This window comes from Cygnus atratus, chromosome 6, assembly GCF_013377495.2.
Source record: "Cygnus atratus isolate AKBS03 ecotype Queensland, Australia chromosome 6, CAtr_DNAZoo_HiC_assembly, whole genome shotgun sequence".
Lineage (NCBI taxonomy): Eukaryota > Metazoa > Chordata > Aves > Anseriformes > Anatidae > Cygnus > Cygnus atratus.
In genome coordinates this window covers 39,287,831-39,312,275 of record NC_066367.1, presented here as the reverse complement: position 1 = coordinate 39,312,275, position 24,445 = coordinate 39,287,831, and the positions used below count along the sequence as shown (strand labels likewise).

Genomic DNA, 24,445 nt, shown 5'->3' with positions numbered 1-24,445 from the left:
AAAATGAACTGTTTTGTCCCTCATGGTGTAGAGCCCTCGAGGCTTTGCTCCTCATCGCCACCACCACCCAGCCCAGCCCAGCCCCAGAGGGACAAGGAGCCCCTCCGCCACCCAGCTCCGAAGCAGCCACCCCACCTCATGGCCCCACGTTTTGGGGCAAAACAGGATAAAAACCCAAAAACCAAACGCAGCCACAGAAGGCTGTCAAAGCAGACATTTATACAAAGTATTACTCATTTCAAAACCCACAGGGTCAACCTTGGTTAATGTTTTTGAACATGTTTTTACCACAGAGAAACAGTGCAGGGAATCGCCCAGCAGTGCAGAGAACCCCTGGCACTGCTGGAGCACGGGGGGATTCTGGCCCTGCCCTTGGGGGCAGAGCATCCAGAACAAAAGCCTGCTTGACTTCACGGACAGTCAGCTATTGCCATAGTGAGCTGTCCTATCAATGTGAGAAACCAAGCACATGCTGTTTATTTGAAAGGGTTTTCTGGTTTTCATATATATCTGTTATAGATTATGGAAGAACTCTAAAATTATTTTCTAATCATACCTAAATTGATAATTTTACTCCTTTTTTTTTATTGTTTTGCCTAGCCTTGTTAATATAAGTTTATTTTCTAAATAGTGCCTTATGAAATACATTCTTTTTCCAGTAGCATATAGGCAAAAAAAAGAAACCCAAGAAAATGTTAAAGCAAAATGGAAACCAGCAGTTAATTTAAGGCTAGCAGATTTGGTGTGAGGAAGTAACTAATACACCTTCTTTCAAGGAAAAAAAAACATGCACCACAGCCACTTTGTGGAACAAAACATCACAACCCACATCAGAAAAAAAATATTAACTCAAATTATAACTTACCCTGAAAGTTACCCACTCTCATGTTTTACCTACTACATACTCTTAAGAAATAAAGGGGAACGGAACACCCCTTTATATATTTTTCAGAATATACAGTATAAATATAGTACGAGTCATGCCATAAAACTATATGCAAAAATTGCACACTATTATTGCATGCGCGTTGTGATACTACATGCCGGGCATGGTCGGCAGGATGGTGAGCATGCGTACGGCCCCGCTGCCGCCACCACCACCGCCACTGCCACCACCACTGCCACTGCCACCACCACCACCGCCACCCCTGGGCACGTGGAGCCAGCGCGGGAGGCGGTGCGGAGGCCGGCCGTCCTGCCCACGCTGCGCCTCTTGCTGCAGTCCGGGCTTTGCAAGCCAGCCTGGCGCCCGGCCGGGCTATGTGAAGCGGTCGGAATTCATTTTTCTCAGTTTGGGAGGAAGGTTCCCTTCCATCCGGCCGCCGCCTGACAGTTTCTGGAGCTTGGGTGGCAAATCGGCCACAGACTGGCTCATGGGATCCGACATCATCTTTGTGGTTTTGGACACCAGTTTCTCTTCCGAATTCCCAGGGACCGAGCTGATCCGCTGCAGTTTCATGGGTAAATCCCCCATGCTGTAGGCCTTCTCGGAGGTGGTGGAGCTCATCCTGAGGAGTTTTTTGGGGAAGTCTTCCCTTCCAGTTATTTTCTGCAGTTTTGAAGGTAGTTTTGTGCCAACTTCGTCGAGACCATCCAGGCACTCCACTGAGTTGTTCCTTTCTTTGCTGTTGCTGACAGCGGGCGCTATCAAGGGTGAGGACATGAGCAGCATCTCCTCCTGCTCCTTCACGCTGTATGGTGGGGTGGGGACTTCGAATGTCGCGTGGAACTGGGAGTAATCGACCTTGAAGAACCCTTCTTCCAAGGAAATGACCGGGAAGAAGCGATGACCCCAGAGCACCTCGTCCTCGGTGTAGGACGTCCTGGCTTGGCACGTCATCCCTGCAACCAGCAAGGGAGAAAACTTGATTGGTTATGGAGAATTTTGGAAGCACTTACATCTGGGGGGGGTGAACACTTCAAAGAAACATATTTTATATTTTTAAATGTATAAAAGAGAAGGCACTGGTGTGTCTACCACTTTCATACAGTTGCTATTAAATTGTCATCCTCAGTGTGAGAGGAGCCAAAAATAGAGCAAGGGGCGTAACCGCATGAATAATTCATAGCTATTGTTAAGGCCACTTCTGAAGGCACTGCTGATGAAGTGAAAATACAGAGCTACCCTTTTAACCCCAGCATTAAGTTAGCCACAGATGCTAATTGCAACCTGGAGTTGGACTTGATGGGATCTTAAAGTATTACTCAGCTGTTCCACATGTTCATCATATTCATGAAATTATACAAAACCAGACCCTATGCTTTATGGGTCATGTGCACAAAAAAAGCCCACACTAGTGCACTTCAGTCCATCGGAGAGCAATAAGTATGTGCTGTGAAATGTATTTATTTCTCTTCAAGTGCTTCATGAGCAATCTGCTCACAGATACATAATGGCCTGGCTGAGATCTAAGTTTCAAAACATTAGCATGGACAGAGAAATATGACCACGGGGCCCAATACGGCCCTTCTCCCCCTGCCTCCCACCCATGCCCACTCTTCCTCCTCCTCCTCCTCCTCCTCCTCCTCCTCCTCCTCCTCCTCCTCCTCCTCCTGCTGACTGCTGGCCCCTGGCCACCCACCTGCCCTGAAGAACCAGAGAAATGAATGTGAAATGTGTGGTTGTTTTTTCTTTCTTTCCTTTTTTTTGGATGTTGTTTATAAATAGACTCTATAGCAATCAGGAAGTACAACTGCACTACCATTTTATCCTGGTGTAACAAATTGCAAAAATGGCATTTGGTTTTCAGAACGTTAACTCTACCTGGACAAACACATCCTTTGCCTAGCTAACAACAATGCCTTTAAGTCAAGAGCAAATTAAAAGAAACTGGAAAGCACAAGAAAACTGCTAGCAGGGCTGTAGGAAAGGGTAGTGGGGGATGAATACACATCTGGTGACACACAGCCAGAAAAATAAAATGTTATTACATTTCATGTTACTGCTAGCAGAATGGAATTTTCTGTTTTGCATAGCAATTTCTACTGCTAATACCCTGAGCATTTCACAAGGCATAAAAACCACAGTTTTCCATTTTATCTCTTAGGTGAAAAATACGAGCCTGGGGAGGGTTTTGCCCTCCCACTGGGGTGCTCTCCCACTGCCAGTAACACAGCCTCCCCTGAGCTGATGGCTCTGCAAGTGCACACAACAAAGCCCAAACCATCCCTGCCCCTTCACACCAACCACAGATAGGACAGTATTTTATACTCCGTGATGGGTTTAGAAAAAAAAACAAAAAACACATAATTTGTAGAAAAAATGGTAATTATAGCGAGCACTTCTTCCATCTGTGTCCTTTATTCTGCAGCTGTTCATTAGCTGCACCTTCGCAGGGATGGCACAGCCCTTTCCCCTCTCTCCTGCAGGCCTGCTTGCCGCGGAGCCCCCATCAGGAGCTGAGTGCTTCCCATAACGCGTGTGCTGGGGAAGTGGCACTGCGGCGGCCTGCGGTGGCTGCCAAGCAGATGGCCGGTTAACTCAGTGACCTGCGCTTTAGATAACAAACACCTCCAATGCAAATCTCTCCTAGAGCACTTGGTAGCGGACGACGCTGCCGGTGGGCAGGAGGTGCCAGCACCAGCAGGACACATGATGCATGGGCTCAGGGGAGGGCACCAGGGTAGAGGCTCTCTCCACCCCAAGCCATCACCCTGCCATCTACCAAACCTGTGGCTGCCACTAGGCTATTAAAGGAGGAGCATTTTACCTGCCTGTTATCAGAAAATTTATTAGCTGATGTGAAAGAAAATCATCTGCACATTTTGTTACATTGATATAACCCTTTGGAAGCTCCTCTGAGAGAAAAATATTTGCAGGTATATAATTTTTTCTTCAAAATCAATTCATCCTATTCTCTAACAAACCCAGGGTTGCAAATTATTCAATAGTCTCTCAGGATGAGCAGCAGCAACTAACATGCCTGTCAGCACACGGAGTAACTGTCACGCTAGGCAGAAGATGCGAGGAGGTGCCTGACAAGCTCTGATAGGGCACTGGACAAGAAATCAATTCTCAGATCTTCCTCCAGCTCTGTTGTGTTTCCCGGCTCTCCCTTCCCTTGCCACTTCCTTAGCAAACTCCTAAGGGCAGCGGACCACGGGCACGGTAGCGCCTCTGCTGCTGCGGCCTTGGCACAGCGCTGCAGCCCTGGCCATGGCACCACGCTCCAGGCCCTGGCTGCTGGCCGCGTCCCTGGTCCTGGCCAGGCCCCGGCTGGTGGCTGTGTCCCTGCGCGGGACAGAAAGTGGCCCCTCGCAGGCAGCCAAGCCTGCAGCCCTTGCTGCCTCCTGTGGGAAAATTAACAGTGTGAAATACAGCAGCAGCATGCTCCTCAGGGCCGTCGGCCCAAAGTTTGCATAGACGGGAGGCCTTCGCCTTGGCCAGCACAAATAAGGCCCTGGTGCACTTGACAGCCCTTGCAGATAACTACCCCTGTGTTATTTTCCATTCGTATATCTGTAAGCCATGCTCCGAAATGGACAGGCCTGCTATTTCAGGGCAGAGGCAGCTTCCTCCTGGTCCCACCAAGCCAAGCAGACCTCCAACATGCAGGAGGACCACGGCCAGGCCCGACCCACCGGTGTGGTGGTGAGGTTGGGCTCGTAGGCTTCCCTCTCCTTCTGCTGGCATGGAAGGCTCTTCTTTTTTTTTCCTGAGGAGGTATTCAGCAGCAGGGTACGAAGCCAACAGAACCTTTGATGCCTTCATCATGTTAATGGGCTGGTTAAATTTTTACCAAGTTGTCTATATTATTGATATTCATTCGCAGGATAAATTTTAAATTCTCTTTTGGAATAAACATGCTGTATGCTGTGCTTGTAATTAAAAAGCCATCTATTTGTCAAAGTGAAAGGGTTGGATGCATGTTGTTCATCACCCCAAATGCATGCTTCCATCACGAAGTGCTCTTCAGCAGCCGATGATTGCAATGCACATTAGCAAAGCTCTGGCTGAATACAAATTGTGATAATGCATCTGAAAATAGGTACACTTATGCATATATGCCCACATAACCCCAAACCAAATGTCCACTAGGAAAACCTCTACTGTTTCAAAACCACAGGCCGCAAAAGCAATGTTCACTGTGCCCGATGGAAGAGATTTCCATGAAGAAGCTGCTCTTAAGGTGTCCTGCACTCTCACAAATCTCAAGCCAGGGCATTTTGGACCACCTCTACCCAGGTTGTCTTACAGTGTTTCCAGGAATTACATTTCTTCCATGAAAATCAGCAGCTGACTCTCACCTTTCAAAGCATTAGGAATAATGCGCTTTTGGACGCATCCCTTTGTAGGAGGATGCTGAAATGCTATCAGAAGATGCGGTTGCTCTTCCTGCTGCCGATGCCCTGTGGACATGGCCCTGCATGCCCTTTTTCCATCTCAGCAGCACAGCTGTGCAGGGATCCCTCCATGCTCATCTGGCACCCGCTGCATGCTCTGGTGTGTAATGCCACAGGACCGCTGGAAAAGCCCAGCCATCTACATCTGAGAAAATTTTCCATTAACTTCCTCGAATAAAGTACAGCAGAGCAGCTCTGGAGGCTGAGCATGGGTTAAATCTGTGAGCCTGTTTCCTTGTGATTTATATGAAAGCATATTTTTAATAATCATGCCTCTTCCTTTCATCATTTGCTCTATCTGAAGCAAGTGCTATCATTGGAGAAAAATGCATCTCTCTGCCATATTGTAAGTTATTAAATACAAGTTATTATTTCTAACGAGGTAGAACACTCGCTTGTAGAGCCTTAGCCGGGTTGGAGAAGTGAATGCAATTATCTCAGGCTCAGCCAGGCAACGGCTATTTCAGCTTTTGTTTTCCCCTGCCCCTGGCTCCAGCAGGCTCGGCCTGAATATCCCAGTTGCAGGAAACACCTGCGAGAAACTGGGCTATGCCTGCACTTCAGACACAGCTGCTGAGACAGGGAGCTGACAGCACACCAGCTCAGTAAACACGTCACGAGGAGAGGTCAGAATTCCCCAGCATCTGAAATCCCAATAATTAAGATAATTATCCTGATTGCTTCTAGCTTTGCTCCAGGGCAAGACTAGTTCCACAGTGAAGTGACGGCATCCCAACGGACAGCCGCTGTTGCCACCAAACCCCAAAATCCAGCCTAATCTCATACCGCCACATGCGCTTGTCACACATCCCCGGCGCCGCGGCAGCGACAGCTGCCTGCCTGCCTTCCCCGGGGGCAGGTAGGGGACAAAAACCTCTGCAAATAAGCCGGTTGACTAATTCTATCCTGTAATAACCCTCAAATTATTTCTAAATTTCTAAAGTACCCAGATGGAGCTGGCTGTATCCAGGCAGTTTCTAGACCTCGCAGTACGCAGCCTGGAAAGCCTGGCAGCGCGCTGCTGTCCCGGCGGCCTCTGCTGCAGGAGCCGGCCGACAGCGGGAGCTCGTAAGCTTCAACAGCCCCCATGACAGCCCCAAAAGAACTGTAGGCACGTTGAGGACACGTGGCTCCTCTCTCTGTCCCCATGGAAGCCCCCAGGTTTCACCTTGGCTCCTGCCCTGTTTTCAGGTTGCAGCTTGCCAGCGAGGGGCAGGACCTCGAGAAGGAAGGAGATCATCCTTCGGGCGTCTTCACACCCCGGCCCTCAGGGTGAAGGGAAATCCTGTAGGAAGAGCTCCTATCGAAAATGCATAAATGCAAGGAACGTTCGCTTATGTTTGTCATTTTTTATTTTTCTTTCTCATTAAGTTTTGGGCCCCGCAGGTTAAGGCACCTGGACCCAGGCCGGGGAGGCTGCCCTCTCTGAAACCTGGGGCTGACCTGTAAAGCCTCAAAACCTCCAGCAACATTAAAAGCCCACTAGCCAGGAATGTTCTATTGGTTACTAAGAATTAAACCATTTTACCATTGCAATGTAAGGCCATGAAGGCAGTGGAAGGAGAGCGCCTTGATGCGAGACTTGACATAACAATACACCGCACTTCTTGCTGTGCTCCCACGGGACCAAGGGAAGATTTACAGCTTCAGCAAAAGGGAGGTGTGTGATTTCCACAGAAATCTCTTTCTCTTGGGGTTCCAGGACTGAAGAGAAGTGAAATAATTGCTTTTTAAAATCAAGGGAACAACAAGCTGGTTTGTGTCACGTTTAGCTAAGTCACGGCACGATATCCTGATGTGAACATCTGGCCGCTCAGCCTCCTTGTGCCTGAAATGAAAATAGATGTCTGAATTCTGCAGCAAGACAGAAAATGGGCGCCCAAAATGTGAGGTCAGAAACAATTCAGCAAAACTTGGAGTGACGAATGCTGTCAGGCTTTTCCGCTCAGTGTTTGCTGCAACATTATTTTTTAATATAACTTAAAATGACAAGCTGTGCCATGTACGGCTGAGAAACACACAGCCCAATTTCTAACCTGACAGCAAGTGCGGTGTCTAAACTCAGATAGTTCCCATCCATTTTGAAAGAACAGCTATTTTTAGCACTAGTGTTCTTCCACTATAATTTCAGGACACATTTTTTTATTAAGCGGGATAGTTTGAAGTGCAATAAAACTTTGTCAATTTGCGGTTCTTGCCACTGCCTGGTGTAAGTGTCTGATTTACAGCAGCAGCCCTTTTGCAAGCTGGTTTGCTTTAATTGAAAGCAGCTGGGCAGACACTGTGCCACCTTTACATGTAAAGTGCATCTGATTACTTTTTAAATAATATTTCAATAAAAGAAGCTTTTCTAAAGAGAAAAAAAAAAACTCAAATGCCAGAGACAAACTCATTCTTCAAGGTAACAACCGTAGAAAGGAGCTCAATGTTTTCATGAAAACACAAGCATGTGCAATTCAAATATTTCTCTCATTTAAGCCTTAACTGAAGGAATAACTGCTTGTGTCTTCAGAGCGCCTTTCCTTCTGAGGTTCTCTCTGGCAGGCTTTTGTCCCCACAGAAGTGGCTCCCAGCCCTCCTGCTTCTCACAGCGACAGCTCAGCCCGGAGCCCAGGGACCCCGGCGTCGTGGGGCTGGCAGGAGAAATGGCCCCTTGTAGTCACAGCAGGATCCCTCTTCAAACTTAAATCCGCAGCGGGCTTCTTCCAGACCACTGTGCTTGATCACCATTTATCACTGAAATCTATAAATTGCCCGAACAAAAGGAGGGCAGAGATTAATCAGGTGAAGCACCTATGCTAAAAGGGAACAAAGGGAGCGGGGGTTATCGAGTAACAACATGCACACATTTATGCAACAGTCAGACATCATTCTTACGCTAAACATTTTAATTTCTCGTCACCGAATAGCAGACCCAGGCTTCTGCTTTGCTACCTGATTTAGACACGGTGTTTATGCTCCGGCACTATAAATACCTCCCGGCTCGCTCAGGCTGTGCTGTTCTCCCAGGAGCTATCGCCATGCTTAAAAAGTGCTGGTGACAGCCAGGGTAGTCTTTATCAGCTGCTCCTCTTAGGGCAATTTTTAATCACTGATAGATGCACAGCTTTCTGACACCTTGCAGACAGCCCGTCTTGATGCTTACCAGGACCACGGGAGCTGTCACCAGCACGTGTTGCAACAGGCTTGGAAAATGTCACCAAACCCACGTGTCAAAGCAACGCGCTGCTGCGTGCAGCCGCACTGCTCCTGCCTAGAGTGCAACAGGTGACCGTGCCATGAGCTAACCTCCCCTCCGATGGGGATAGTCCCAAAAAAAAGGGGGCAATGTGGGTGGAAATAAAAGCACGGCAGCCTCCAGCATTGCCATGCTGGGCTCTGCACGCAGAAATACTCCACAGCACCATTTCCCCTGCTTTTGGAAAAACAGGGCCAGATTCTCAGTTACCCAAACAGAAATCTTGAACACACATTTAATGCAGTGACAGCAATTTGTACTATCCAAGAATCTGGTCCAGTATTTTTCTTATCTTTTTTTTTTTTTTAAACACACAAAAAATACATATTCTTTTGAAAGACCAATCTGTTCCTTTCCCTCTACATGCAGGAGTGAGTCAGGGTTGACTTCAGCCCTTCAGCTCCTCTCTTTGAGCAGATTTCTCCGCAGAGCCATCTGCCACACGCCAGTTCTTGCATCCTTTCCCTCCCACAGGCACGCCGCTGAACAAGCCACAGCTCCCCGGTGGAAGCGTTCAATCCCTGCACCACTGGGCGCCCTCCATAGCTCCCCTCCAGCCTGAATTTTCAGTGATCCCAAGCCCTGTGATAACTTCCCCCGGGGAAGGTTGCTAATCCCCCCGTCTGCGCCACCCTCCTCCGAACTGCAGGCGAACACGCGGTGCTGGGTTTGTGCTCAGCGGAGCTGGGCGTTTGGGGACGCTGGGGAAGAGGTAGGGGAAGGCAGGATTGTTTTGTTAAATCAGAACAAAATTGTTGGTGGTCAGGGGAGGCAGCAGGAACACAGCTTGAATGAAATGCAGAAGTATGCCAAGCTGTCAGAAAAGGGAAAAAAAAAAAAAACATTTAAAATAAATTATCCTCTTCGAATGAGAACATTTTCGTTATGAGGCAAGCAACACAAAGCCCAGCAGCAGCCCAGCCCTCTGAATACGCAAATTCCTCACCGGTCCCATGCTTCTCCAACACCCACCAGACCATATGCTGCTCAACACCAAAATAGAGCTCCTCGATCTTCAGGGCTTTGGCAGGCCTACAGGAGTCTGAGGAAGCATTTCACGTTTGAGACCGCCTTCCCGGGATGGAAAACGCGTGCATCTCCACAGGGACGAGCACGATTCTCTGGTCCCACACAACGCTTCCCCGCTGTCCGTGCTCCTGGGTACTGTGGATGTCTCAGCTGCCAGCCACCTGCCTCGCTGGCACCCAGCTCGCGTCTGTCTGTCCGTCTGTCCGCAACCACAGCCAGAGACTGGGCCCTCGGGGATGGCTGGGAGGCTTGTTTAAAGATACCATCAACCTGACAGCCGCTTTCTAAGCAACGCCGCTGAAAATGACGTGCCATTTGGTATGGGCTGTATCAATAGAAGGATGAAATACACCACAGAGCTGTGTTTGAAAATAAATGTTCCTTATTTAGCGTTGTTGGTCTGACATATGTATTAATTTGCTGGATGTCTTCATAACACTGGAGACTGAAAGGCAATCCGTTCACCCCCAGACCTGCTTCAAACAAACCCGCTCCTGTGCTGCTGTGACTTGCCCTTCTGACCCGCACCCCCCTCCAGCCCATGGCTCTTCCAACAGGAAATTCAGCGTGAGACACCCTGAAAAAGACTGCCAGCCTCTCGTAAAAGAGAAAACCTGACTGACCATCCTCTCCTGATGTACCAGTACTTAAAATTATGATGATCACCACCCGCCCCTGTACTCACACACACCCCACACGTATCTCAGGGCTGGATCCAGTGAAGGAGGAGGTACTCGTCTGCTGAAAACCAGGGGACACCTCCAAATACAGGTGAAAAAGGAAGCAAATGGCCTCTGGTATTAGGCAGGGGCTGCCTGCAGCACACACAGAGCAAATTCCTGGGACGGCACAGCACCAGCCACGCTGCGCACAGAAGCCACGTCCTCCTGCAGTGGTGGCATCGGCTCATCCGTCATCGGCACCGCACCCAGTCACAGCCTGCTCTGAGGGCACGCTCTGTGTCTTTCTGCTGCGCAGATATCTGCTGGCATAACATGTAAACCAGCCTTCCTGCCTGCAGCTACTTCATCCTCACCCACCCTTTGCGAGAGCGCCTGGTTTGCACCCAAAAAAGTCCCAGTCACCAGCTCCATCAGCAGCATCTCCCCGCGTGCACAGCTTGTGTCATGTATTTAAAATTAATTCACAGTGCTTAACACAAGATCCCTTGAACTAAACATAGCATTTGCTGCAGAGTCTTCAGTTTTAGCTGACAAACATTTCTTGCAAACACGTCAGGCACACAGAATTTCCCAAGAAATAGATGCCTAAATTTTGTCAGTTCTGGGTGAAACGAGTATTTTGATAATCTCTTTGATTACCTTTGATAATCGCTGGGCTGTAAAGGTACCTTCAGGAAACCAGGCACTCGTTGCTGCACCCCATGTGAGCACAGCACAAATACGTAGTGAACAAGTCATGCCCTCGGGAGGGGGGCGAGAAGCCCCTGCACTGACACTGCAGCTTCTCCCAGCCATGCTGTACACCCCGCCAGAGCACTCCCTTCCCACCACGCGTCCGAGGGTTCATTTCATTAATATTTAAGTCATTTATATATCAAGAATGAGGCTGTGTTTGTCCACAGTTTTATCATTAGCCGCAGCAGAGAAATCTCTGCTTTGCTGCCGACATAACGGGGCGCCGAGGTGAACTACTGCTCACGTTCCTGAGCCCGTGCACCCTGCCCACGGACACAAGTGCTCCAAGCAAAGAGGGAACTGAGTGCCGGCAGAAATTGTCTCTGCTGTCTCATCAGGTCAAGAATTTAACTTAAATTACAGCAAAGCCATGAGATCAACAGCATTCACATGTTTTCAGAAGCAATCAGCAAGAAGAGCATCTTCGCAAGCGCTGCCAGTAAAGGGACACTTCCCCACAAGAAGGCAGCACCCAGGCAGGTGCCCACCTAAAATATGCAATTGCAGAAAGGGCTATTGCTGCCGGCAGTGCCCACAGAAAATAAACACAGCTGCACGGAGACGAGCAGGAAAGCAGACAGTATATCTCTGCAAGCATACAGTTGTTCATTAGGCTTCATTTCCTGGCAGCAATTTCAGGTTTTCATGAAAATTACCTATCTATATACAACTAGAAATGCCTCTGAGGTTTCAAAATAATCACAAACTTTAGAAAAGAGAACACCTTAAAAACAGAATTTTCTCCTCTTTATGCAGTAATTTGTTGACAGTGTTGTAGTTAGCTCCTGGAATATACATGAGCTTACTGAGCTAACACAACATCAGTTTGGATTTTGGGAGGTAATAAGCGCTCGTTCCAGGTTTCTTTCCCTTCCTGGAAGCTTGCTGTACACACAGGCTTTCCACAAACATTAACAAACCCGCTCTGCTCCCTTTGAGCAGGATATTTCACTGTTTGGCTTCACCTCTGATGTTACATCTCTCCCAAAGCCATTAGCAAGGAGGCAAAACAATATTCTCACCTGCATTTTTTCTACAAAAAGCTTTACCTACATGAGACCAAAATACCACTGCCCACCACTGCTTGACTTTATTATCAGCTTCACAGCTTGCTCAGGCTGCCCAGTTCATGAATACTGCTAAAATATGAAACTGAAATGGCAATAATTTTAAGGATGCTCTTCAGCATCAATTACCAGGAATTCAGCTGCTTTAATTTCCATAAGAGCCACAAGAGAGCCCCAGAAGCCCAGTGGGACATAACTGGTTTTTGTTCTTTGCATCTGAATGGTCCCTGGCCACAAAGAGCAGTAAAATAAATTGCCCATTACCTTGGGTTTGCAGCCTTTGAACACGGGGCTCGCTCGTCAGAACAACGTGACTGTCTCTGGCCAAGGAAAGCCTCTTGGCTCCAGCCTGATGGCTGATTGCTGCCTTTAGAGCAGAGAAGATGAAAGAGACAAGATGCACTTCTGTGAAAAATCATGGAACTGCTTCGCTTCCCAGTTACCCTTCAGAAGAAAGCGTGCAGGGCTTTATAGCCAGCATCACAGAGATGCTGGGAACATGACACAACACAACATGCTTTCTCCGTAACTAATTTTTAAAATCAGCTGAGCACAGGAAGATTCGTGCTGCCCTGCCTCTGCTGCCTGTGGCGTGGTTTCAGCAGCCTCAGATGAATGCTGGGGAGAAGAGTTTGGGTCGAGCCCTCCAGCTGGTCCCGGTGTCACCATCCACCATCCACCCTCCTCCCATACCGAGGGGCTCTGCAGCTCCAAACTCCAGCCATGGGCTCCCCCTTGCAGAAAAGCAGCCCTGCTGCCCTTTTATCCAAAGATGTGGTGGTGGAGCGCTAACCCAACATCGAGCAGGAGGCCACCGCTTTTTTTTTTTTTTTTTCCCCTTGGTAATATATTTGACTGATCCCTACGGATAACAGAGGTGCATTCTGATTACCAGATGCACAACATTTCAGAGCTGTCCCTTCCTTTGCAGTGTCATCAAACCTCTCCCATATTAAAATAAAATAAAAATCCCAAAATAAAACAGGCCTAACATTTTCTGGTGCAAAGGCAGGGAAGGCAGATAAGGCTCTGAGTTATTGCATGCTGTTTTCTTCATGTGGCCCCATCTTCCATTATGGTTTATATACAAAGCATCAAGAAGATAATATAGCAGAAAATAATTTCCTGCAGCATGCACAGGAGCAAGACTATTATAGCAGTCAGCAAAGGTTAATTAGTGACTATATATATTGTAATGTGACGTCATGCCGCGTACTTGTTATTCCCATGTGCACCCCAAGAGAATAAATAAGACAGAACTGAAAGCTGTGCTGTACCAATAACCATATGCCTATGAGGAGCTTCTAATTTTACACATAAACCCGTTCCCTTACATGCAGATTGTGCTGACATTAACTCTCATCCCCAACCTGCAAACCCAAAGGCCAGTTTAAAATCTTGCAACGCTGGGACTTTTTGACATTTTGGGGAAAATCATGACTTTTTGCCCAGAAATCTCAGAACTGAGACATTATTTTTGACATTTCCTTGTGAATTTTGTATGGTATTCTTTTTTGTTTCCAATCCTACATGTCAGTGTATTGCTCTTCTTCTGGGGAAAGCCCCGCTGGGCTGAGGTGCCTGCACACCTTCATACCGCGTGAGGCAGAAGGAGCTCTGAGATGCTCACGTGGCAATCACCACAAAAGACCTCAGTTCAAATTCGGGGCAGTGGTCACCAGTTTCCATCATTTATTAAGCCGTAGGATAAATGCGAAAAATAAATCCAAGAAACTACAGAGAAAGTCTCTGATGAATACATAAAATTTAACAAGCTTATCTGAGCTAAATACTTTTCCCAAGTCAAAGATTTGCTAATTACTTCCCAAATATCTGATTTTATGCTGAGACACCATGAAAAAGAACAAGGTGCTGGCAAGGTCTGTCTGTCAGCTTTTTGTCCCATCCTCAGGACAGTGGGCACAGTTGCAGAGAGGTCCCACGTCTGGGTCTTCTCTCTTCTGGATGCCCACAGAAGCCACTTCTTGCAGACACTTCCATTCTTCGCTACAGAAGGACTATCTAAAGGCATCGTACTTTTTTCTGACAAGAAACACTGCTTTGTAACCAAGCAGTGGACACAACCCTTTGTGCCAAATTGCATGTGCCCCTTTGCTGGGGCAGCGCCTCAGGTGACTGCATCTAGCTGCGGAAGCCTTCCACCAGCAGACAGCAACACGTGGTGATCCTTCTAAAAACCGACACAAAATTAACAAACCCGTGCCACAGGCGTGCTGGTTATCACAGTGATTTACAGCTGAGCGAACCACACGAGGTGGCTGCTTTCTCAGTCTGGCATCACGCACTCAGGAAACCACAGCACCCTCGGCTATGTGCTGCTGCCAGGAAGCACGGGCTCAGGCCAGCACAGGTGGTGCTGTGATCCCAGAGCTACAGCGAGGGCATTCTTCCTGGGATGGGACGGGACGGGATGGGATGGGAAGCCCCTCCTCACCTGAGTCCCTCCTCATCGGCCAGAACAGTAGCCACTACATAACGGGAGAAGAAAAAAAAGAAAAAGAGTTTACAAGCTCTTGTATGCATGGACTGGCACAGATCTCATTAACAGAGCCACTGTCATCTGTGGTTTTCTTCCACAAAGTCCACGTACTAGCTTCTCTTACGTGAGAAGCACTCCGTAAAAATGCAGTATTTCAAAGTTTCCACAATTCTGTATGGTAACATCACATTTAATGTACTCTACGATATGAAAACCTGGGTGCTGGTGTGGAGACAACTGTAATTAGCACCCGCATGGCAGTCTGTCACAGAGGTTTGGCTCCGAGGGCAGAGCAGACACGACTTCCACTTCAAGCTCAAGGCCCTGGCCAGGCCACAGCACCCACGCAGCAAGGAATGTGCACAAGTCCTGCTCATCACCTTCAGGCACATAACTTCATCACCTCCTGAAACTCCCAGGAAAGGTGCCTGGACGTCAGCTCCCGGCCAGGAGTTCCCCTTTCAGCCGTGCCTGGGCCTGGCCCACCTCCGGAGCCCGACGGCAGCCAGGGTGCCACAGTACGCTACCTGAAGTCATTAATTATTTTGTTTGTGTTTACTGATGTTCTCAGGTTGATCTGCTCAGTGCTAATGAGGCATTTACTCTCAATTAGAAGCCTCCTTCAGAAGCGAGCTCTAATTCCAGCGAGTTTTGCAGATGAATTAATTACAACGCGAGTGCTCAGCCTTCTGCTGGTGCCTCTGCTCTGCTCCAAGCACCTGCGCTGGACAACGGGGTGCTGAGAACAAGTAAGTCCATTTTTTCACCTTGTACAAGGCACACAGTACAAAGCATGACATGAATTTCCTGCAGCTTTAAAAACCTGCCCAGGTCTGGCTGCTGAGCGGTACTGTGGGAAGCAGCCACAAGCAGAGAATTCCTGCACTGCGATGCCTGCTTGAAAAGAAATATTAAATATAAATCTGTGCTATTTCATCATGCAACATTAAGTCAGCAATGTTCCACTGTGGGAAATTTCATCCCCATTACTGCGTACCGTGTGAATTTAAAGCATCTGCAGTATAATGAGAAAGACAAAACAGGCTACAGTGAAACACTGTGAATATGCTTAGCGCTACAATTTGTGCCTGTTAGATGATTGCATCTAATATATGTGAGGCGTCATGCTAAAAAATAAAAAGGCAAAAAAGAATGAATAATTAATAGAGCTCCAACAGGAAGTTTGGAAGATGTCTATATTTAGGAGCAAGCCTCTTGGGTCTGCTTTCTCTCTTGTCCTTGTGCTCCTGAAGCTCGCTCGCTGCAGATGACCGGCAGCCAGTGACACATCTCCCCACGGTGGCCAACCATGCTTGCTGTTTTACCAGCCGAGTACGACTCTGAATACAGCTGACTTCAGTCAGATGGTGCCGAGGATGCTCTTCAAGCACCTCCTGCTTCCTCTCCTGCTCCTCAGCATGCTCCAGGTAGCTGGCGTGACCGCGGCAAGCGGCCGCAGGACACGGTCAGCTCCAGCACGTGGCCAAACAAGTTTCTGCAATGTAGACATCGGCATCTCCAAGAGCTGGAAGTGCCTTTCTGAGATGCAGAATACCTGGGAGCAAACTCTGTCTTGCAGGGCAGCTGACAAACTGGAGATAAGAAACCACGAAGAAAATAAATCAAATTATTGCTCCTCAGAAGCTGGCGGAGAAGCAAAAAACACAAGATACACTTGGCTTGGTCACAACGGCATGCAGAGAAGGCTTACATGGAGAATATTGGGAAGTATTTAATAATTTAACAGGATTCAGCTGCTTTGGGATGGAGGGAAAGGTTGACGATGCCTGCCAGCCTGCACATGGGGCCCCACCGCTGTGATGTCTGCTCCTGCCCCGGGGGCACCGTCACCCATCAGCTGCTGCTGCGGGGTCACAACGAGCAGGGGAGTCAGGGCAGGAAAAACAAAACCGCAGCATGCCTACGTTCACTTCTCTATTCTGCTGCTGCTGCCATAGCTTTGCGTGCTTAAGCCCTCTCCAGAAACTCTTATAAAAATATTGAGAAGAAACATCCCTGCCTCAGTCTCAGCCTGGCTCTTTGCCAATCACATGAGATAAGTGAGGCAACCCATAGTGCTCAGCCTTCCAGAGTTTGTTTTTTAATGGCTGGAACTCAGGTAAACGTGAACAGCTCTTTAGAGGCAGAAGAGCACGAGCATTTCAAAGAGCAACTAGTTGGCGAACTTGGACTGGTCAAGGACAATTCCTAAGCAAGGCATTACACAGTTTGGTGAAGAAAGAGAAGACACACCAATAATGCACACCAAGTGAGAGAGATGAGCTTCTAGCTGCAGTCGGGCAGTACAAGCTCATTTTAAGTATTTATGTACGTGAGCAATAGCTCTGTAACTGGGAAATCCTGGGCAGTGTCTGCAGCTTGCACCCCTCCGCTGAATTCAAAGCCCTGCTGGCTCCTTCCCATCCTCGCTCCTGCTCTTTGGGCAGGGATGAGATCAAGAGCTCCCACATCCCACACTTTACAGCTCCCAAAACATGCAGAAATGGCTCTTCCCCTGCGTTGAGTTGTCCTGCACACGTGGAGGCAGCAAAGCCACCCCGCTGCTGTCGCTGCCCACCCCGTCCTGGTCAGAGCCCAGCACCGTGGCACCAGCACAGCCCGTGGCCGGCGGCTGCCAAATCCTCCTGCGGTGAGGCAGCTTTAAATATTAAGGCACAGATAATCGTTCTTAGAAAGCATTACTGTCTCAGATGCCAAAAATAAAGACTGCTTCTATACTGACCTAATAAGGCACTCGAACTAAGCAGCAGAGGTTTTTGAGCTTCTCTTGAAATCACCACCACCAAACCACTGCGTCGCACTACGTTGTTCTCCTGAGGGGACGGGAGGCAAAGGGAAGTTGTGTTTTCCCAGGCGAGGTAGCTGAAATGCAGGTTATTGTAGGATAACAGAAAAAGGCACCTCCAAGAGACAACATCAATAGTACCACTTAGAAATGTCACTTCCCATTAGGAGTAATAGTAATAATGTGATTTGAACAATAAATCTAGCTAGAGCAAGCCACTTCAGAAACACAGCAATCTATGTGCTCTTCAAGAGTCAAAATTAAGCTGATTTACATTAAAGAAAATAATTTTTGCAATTTAGTTCAGTTATGTGTTATTCTCCCCATTCCTTTTGTTTTTAATATTCTTCTAATTCCATTCTTTCTTGGATGTTATTTCCTCACTTCAACAACAAAATACTTGTTGGCACATTCAGGCTCCAATCTGGCAGCAAAACTCTGAGAGCAGAATTTAGCAGATAATACATTAGCTACCAGCTAACTAACTAGTAACTACTGCACAACTAATTAGCAACTACTGCATAACCAGCTAGCAACATCTGCATGGCCCCAGGGCCATGGGAAAAAGGTTTTCCAGGAACCTCGGGCCCCTAGCACTTCCTTAAACATCTCCCTGATGGCCAGGAACAGACAGCGCACATTACAGACTATGGTTAGATTACCTTCTGGACCCATTTTGGCCTCTGTACTGCCTATTATCTAGGGTAATGATTCCTAAATTAGAGATGCTGCACTTTCCGTGCAGTCACAGCATTCATCACGGCAGCTGTGAACTGGGCAGAAATGCGGTTTTTAATGTGGGAACTAGGATTACAGCTGCAGAAGTGCAGGTGAAAGGGGGATCGCCAGCAGAAAGAGCTCTGACCGGTCGATGGGCTGGGAAAATGGGTCTGCAGCTCTCTGCACTTAAAGGAAACCTAATTCAGTGCTGGAACAAGGATATTATTGATTCACAGCTCCAACCAGACGTTGTCTTTATTACCCCTGCACTTTCCTATGCTCTGCGGTCATAATTTTAACTTTAAAGTTGTTCCAACTTTCAGTTATTCTGGTCCCAAAAGCCCTCCGGAAGCCAAAATCAGCCCGAAACCCACACCCATCTGACATTAAAAACAATACAGAAGGGAGCAAAAGCATCATATCTTTGCCAGAGAAGCCACTTTGCAATGTAGAACCGTGAAATGGCTAACAGCAATCGACAGAAGAAAGATTTAAAGACCATAACGCAGCACAGAGTGGTCTGACATGGTAGCATACACATGTCCTTAATCACAAACAATTAGTCACGCCATGTCCTTGGTTATTTATGCAGGGGATGGGAGCTCTCAGCTTTGTCTTGAACTATCCAGCTGCAAACACAGATCAATATCTTAACAAGGAGCAGAGGAAATGTTGTTAGAAAAATTGTTGCTTGAAGAGGCCACCTCATTTTTGCTTCATTTATCTCTACATCTCTGTGTTAGTGTTTCTAAGACCAACCCAGATTTAAAAAGGGACGATTCCTGATGGGACTGGGGTGCCTGACCAACACCCAGGCAGCAGTGGGATCCCACAGCATCTCAAACCACCGCTCCCCTAAATATTCTGTAAAATCCATTCTCCACTTACAGACACCACCTCCCGCAGCAGCAGCAGGACGTGTAACCACCCTGTCACCTCCAGTCGGGGCTGGTGGGCAGCCCCCGCGCCAGCCCTGCGTGCACCCCTGGGTAAAGCATCTTGTCAGGATGCTGCTCGCTCTGCTCAGACATCCTGACCATTCTCCAGCTCTATTTGCAACACGACTGCTACCCACACACGTGTTTCACACCAGCCCCGCACTCCTTCTGCATTCCCAGCACTGCCTCTCAGCCAGAAATAGCTGCTTCACACGATGCCTGTGCTGGGGAAAGGTGCTAGGAGGAATGACTTTAGAAGGTGATTACTTTTTTAAACCTTTGCCTTTTTAATAGGTAAGAGGCTTTTTACGTCCTTCGCACACCAATAGTGCGTCTGGCCGTGCTGGCCCAGCACCGACACAGGCGGTGTAAGCATTAAGTCCAGGCACTCGATGCAAGGAAAAGCTGAGCAGCATTAATCCCAAGGCTTCGGGGAGCAGTCTTGACTGAGGAGTTTGGGACAACGACATTTGTGAGGGCTGATAAAATGAAACAAACACAAATAAGCACACACCCTAAACCATGTGTTTGGAAAAAAGCCCCAAATGCAGACACTTCTATATTTCGCAGTACTCTCATGCCAAGTGGCTGTGCTGAAGCTGTCTTTCCAGCTGACAGCCAGGGTGCACAACCAGACTCCCTCGCCCATGTGAAATCCCACCAACAATTTAACACCTTTGCAGCAGGCCGCTCCTGCAGGCAGCGGGATGCCCCCCGTGCCCCGATGCAGCTGGGCAGCACAGCCAGCAGCCGCTGTCTCCGGGCAGCACCACGGACCTGATATCTGCCCTAATACCTGCTTCCTCCAGGAAACGTGCACATCTCCCCGGGAACAGACAGCAGGGTGAGCTCTGCGTCTCCACGATGAAGTGAGTCAGCACTGCACTTCTGGTGACCTGTCCCAATGTCACTTCTGGGTTCCTCTGCCCATGGATGGGGCTGGCAAGGAGACAGGAGAGCTTCAGCAGGCAGGAGAAAGCCTCTGAACTCGGACAGCCTCTCAGGGAGTTGGCTTCCTCTCCGTAGGCAGAGGGGAAACGGTGAAGGCTACTCATAACCCTTCCCACAGCTTTACCTAGCTGCCAAAATCAGACCAGACTCCGAAGAGCACATGGGCCACCTGAGCACCACACCCAGCAGTGTTCTGAGCACAGCAGCAGTCACGGCACCATGACCACAGGCCCTGCAGAAGCACTTTGCCTGCCCCTACAGTCATGCATCACCGTGGCAGTGGCTTGGCACACTGCAGACGGCTCTCTGAAAAATCAATGATTCTTCAATATAAGCCATCTTTTGGCAGCTGGAAATGGCCGTGAGGAGCTGCTGCGTGATTTGCTGTGTGACCTGTGCAGTAAAACAAAAGCTGGCGTTTGTATTTAGTTTAAAAAGTGACCGCAAACCACAATTCCTAAGAAAGCACTGTGGATATTGGAAATCAAACCATAATCAAGGCTTTTCCTAACACTCGCTAAGAAATTAATCATTTGACATCAGACAAGTTTTTTAAAAAATGGAAAACTTTCTGGGAATTCTGAGGCTAGCCCCAGCCTCATGAGCTCCCACTGAAACACAGGGAAACTGCTTCATGATGTGGAGGCTCTTGGTATTCAGGAATCCTCAGGCAATCGAGGAGCTCTTTAGCAAGTCATATGTGACAGCAGATTGGAATGAGGTCGAACGAGAAACCATTATTTCAGCAATGTTAACTCTACCTCTTGCTGCATTTATCCTCTTTGCCCACCAACAAAGCTGTCTATAGCAGTCAGTGAGCGTGCGGCTCCGTACCATGAACACATACTCCACAAAATGCAACGATTTATTGCCTACCAACTTGCCGAAACATATTTTCCTCTAAGCAAAGAGCAAGCATGAAAAATTCCAGCCTTGGAAGTCAATTGACTGGAAAGTTATAAGAACTGGAGGCAGAGGATTACAGCTGACTTGTGCACAGGCACCGCGCAGCTGCTGGTCCGCACCGCACCTTGCTGCACCACCCTGCGTCCTTCGATTAGAAGTAGCTGGATTTTGCACACTGTTCTCCAAAACAGAAGGGTTGAGTTTGCTACGTGGTGATTTCTGAAACTGCTGTACGAGTGTCCTGGTTTCAGGTAGGACAGAGTTAATTTTCCTCCTAGTAGCTGGCAGGGTGCTATGTTTTGGATTAGGATGAGAAGAGCGCTGATAACATGCTGATGTTTTAATTGTTGTAGAGCAATGCTTACACCAAGCCAAGGACTTTTCAGCTTCTCGCTCTGTCCTGCTAGCGAGCAGGCTGGGGGTGCAGCAGGAGCTGGGAGGGGACAGACCCAGGACAGCTGACCCAAACTGGCCAAAGGGGTATTCCATACCATCTGACGTCATGCTGAACAATATATAGGGGTGGCTAGCCGGGGTGGGGGGGCGGCTGCTCGGGGATAGGCTGGGCATCGGTCAACGGGTGGTGAGCAATTGCATTGTGCATCACTTATTTCATACACATTATTACTATTATTATTATTATTATTATTGTTATTATTTTCCCTGTCTTAATAAACTGTCTTTATCTCAACTCACAGGCTTCACTTTCCCGTTTCTCTCCCCCATCCCGGAGAGGGAGGGGGGAGGGTGAGCGAACGGCTGTGTGGTGTTTGGCTGCCAGCCGGGCTAAACCACAACAACGAGTAATACGGTACAGACCTACGGGGAGATAATAGGTGAAGAGAAAAAAAAAAAAAAAGGGACAACAAACATATAGAAAATGATGCCCCTGGGGCAGGGAGCTGTTCCCAGGACCCATAGCACCCTCTCCCGATGCCATGTGGTGCCGTACATGGACACATCGACCCTTTGTGCCCTGCAAACACAGCCTGCGCTGAGCACTTTGCCCACGGTAGGCTGATACGCCAGGAGCCGGGAGCAGCTCAGACAAACGTGCTCGGTTCCGCCACCACCGCTGATGCCACGCGGTCACATTTTCTCAGCATCTCCCTCATTGCTGTTGTAGACTGAAATTTCTTCAACTGTTTCAGTTTTTAAGCTTTTTCAGCAGCCCTAGTTTGCCATTTGGGCCGCATTATTGCTTCAACCCAGCCGCACTTGCTAACGGGCTGGTAGCTCCCTCTGGGAAGGCCCCAAGGCTGCAGCACGGCGCGGGGCTGTGCCGGAGCTCAGGCAGCCCCATGGCACGGCCACCCCGCAGCCGGCTCTGCCCCCGGCATGCCTGGCACCCCCTGAAGCTGCTGCCGATGGCGCTCACACGGGGTCCCAGGACCACGGAGCGGCTCGGGCTGGAAGCCTTATCTCTGTGCCGACGACCAGCCCAGCACCCTGCTGCATGGCGTTATAAAGGAACACGCAGAAGGCACCAGTTGGCTGCTGACAGAACGAACCGACAACATCACCAATACTTTATTGAGAATAACCTCACACGGGCAGCCTGCATTTCTGCTGGCTTACCTCAGCTCTTCTGAACTAGCCCAGCGTACTGGCAGAGGACGGCAAGCAGGCTGCCCACAAATACAGGGGCTGCACAGTGCACCCCTAACCCCCAGCAGGACCCTGGGACAGCCCCTCCATGGCCAGGGGTGTGCTCAGCCCTGCATTTACTGGGAACGCCCTCGCTCCTATTACTGAGGTGCTGTGAGAGCAGGAGGAAGCTCTTCTCCCCCGTCTGGCTGTGTAAGCACAAAGAACACCCTAAATTAAACTGCAAAATGAGAGGCCACGTGGGTATTTATAAATGTAAAGAACATAATGCTTGCTAAGTTTTAAGTATCACCAAAGGGCTCTGCTCTCAGTCGAGCATGAAATCGCCATTTAGCAGGACTGCAAATATATTTTCTGCAGAACGGGGAAGCTCGCATTGCCTGCTTTTATTAATTTCTTCTTGCAGCTCTGCAGGTGAAAGCAGAGCTGATAATGCTTCCCCTGCAGCTGACAACAACCTGACACTGTAAGAGGTGTCCCCGCCACGTCCCGGGTGCCACCGGACACCAGGCCCACGGCCAGGCACAGCAGCCTGATACAGGGAGCATCAGCCCTGGTGGCCCTTTCCACAAGGCAAAAAGCAGAATAACTCCAGTAACTCCAGCTCAAGTGCAGCACAGCAACTGACACGCGAGGCGGGATGTGAGTCACAAAACAGTAACACAGGCTTAACAACGAAGTCAGCTAAGTGCAGCACTCTTAACAAGTATCCAAAGAAATGAGTAAATAGCTCACACTATACTAAAATATTAAGCAGCATGCAGAAAGTGACCTCGGTCCTAGCCTGAAACATTGACTTTGTTTACGATGTTCCCTGAATCCTATTGAATTCAATTTTCCCGGCCTTTTTAACCAACTCGCTCCTGCAGATAGGAAACCAGTGTAGGTGTTCGGGTGCCTCCACCCCATCACCCACCCCAACCCTTGTGCTACTACTTTACAAGCCCCACACCCTGGGGCTGCCGGCGCCCTCCCAGCAGCCCCGTCCCAGGGATGAGCACAGAGCAGCACCCGCAACCCGTTGTGCAGCCACAGCAGGCAAAAACAGAGCATGTACTGGGAAGGGACGCGAAACGTCCACTCAGGTCCCACATGCTGACTTGGCACGTTGCAGATGGTGAGAACCCCGTCGTCAGAAGGAATGCTACTAGAAACCAGAACCGCACCTGCCATTCCCATGAACAATGATGTAGTCACTGAGCTAAATAACTTCAGCTGAATTTATTTTATTTAATTTCTATTCCATGTAAAAGCAGAAAATGAACATTCTATAACTTGCCGTGTATTTGTCTTTTAATTACCGCACTGACATCAAGTTCAGTTTTCAAGCACAGCCTACATTTGCACTTCTGCGGATTTTTTTACAAGATGAGAAACCCTGTCAGTCAGTCCCAAGGACTAGAGGGAAACCTTCCTCTGTGTCAAACTGGGCTGGGGAAACTGGACAAGCGACCCAGAACGACTGTTAAATACACAAAAAGAGTTGCAACCGCAACCCAGAAGACAGAAGTTTTGTGATGAGGCATTCATTTCAGACAGCACACTAAGCCATCCCTTATTTCGCAGCAGGGAACAGGAAGCACACTCCAGTTTATCACTCTCTTTCCCACCCAAGCATCACCAAGACAGAGGAAGTTTTTCTTCTGTGAGCCCCAGGACCTGTGCCAAGGCTCCAGCAGCACAGGACGTGCAGGGTGCAGGCTTCTCCCCTTACCCACGGGTGCAGCCGTGGCTCCCAAAGCAAAGCCATCCCTTCTCGCACCCCGTGGTGAACCCTTTCAGCTGTGGTGATGGAGGAGGGCAGGCAGCAGGCGAGGACAGACTACACAAACCGAGCTTCCCGGGAGCGGCAAGGACACCGAGACCGTGATTAATAACATGCAGAGCAACAAGAAACAGAGTCAGCAGACAGTTCGTCGTC

General features: G+C 48.7%; 1 protein-coding gene across 1 annotated transcript in view; it reads right to left on the bottom strand.

The window, feature by feature from the left end:
* Positions 1 to 1,258: 1,258 nt before the first annotated feature.
* The window catches only part of KCNJ3 (potassium inwardly rectifying channel subfamily J member 3), a 37,952-nt gene continuing 14,765 nt past the window's right edge, over positions 1,259 to 24,445 (bottom strand). Inside the window, exon 3 of the mRNA XM_035566085.1 lies at positions 1,259 to 1,842. Within this exon, the coding sequence (XP_035421978.1) occupies positions 1,259 to 1,842 (584 nt within the window). The remainder of the gene's footprint in view (positions 1,843 to 24,445) is intronic.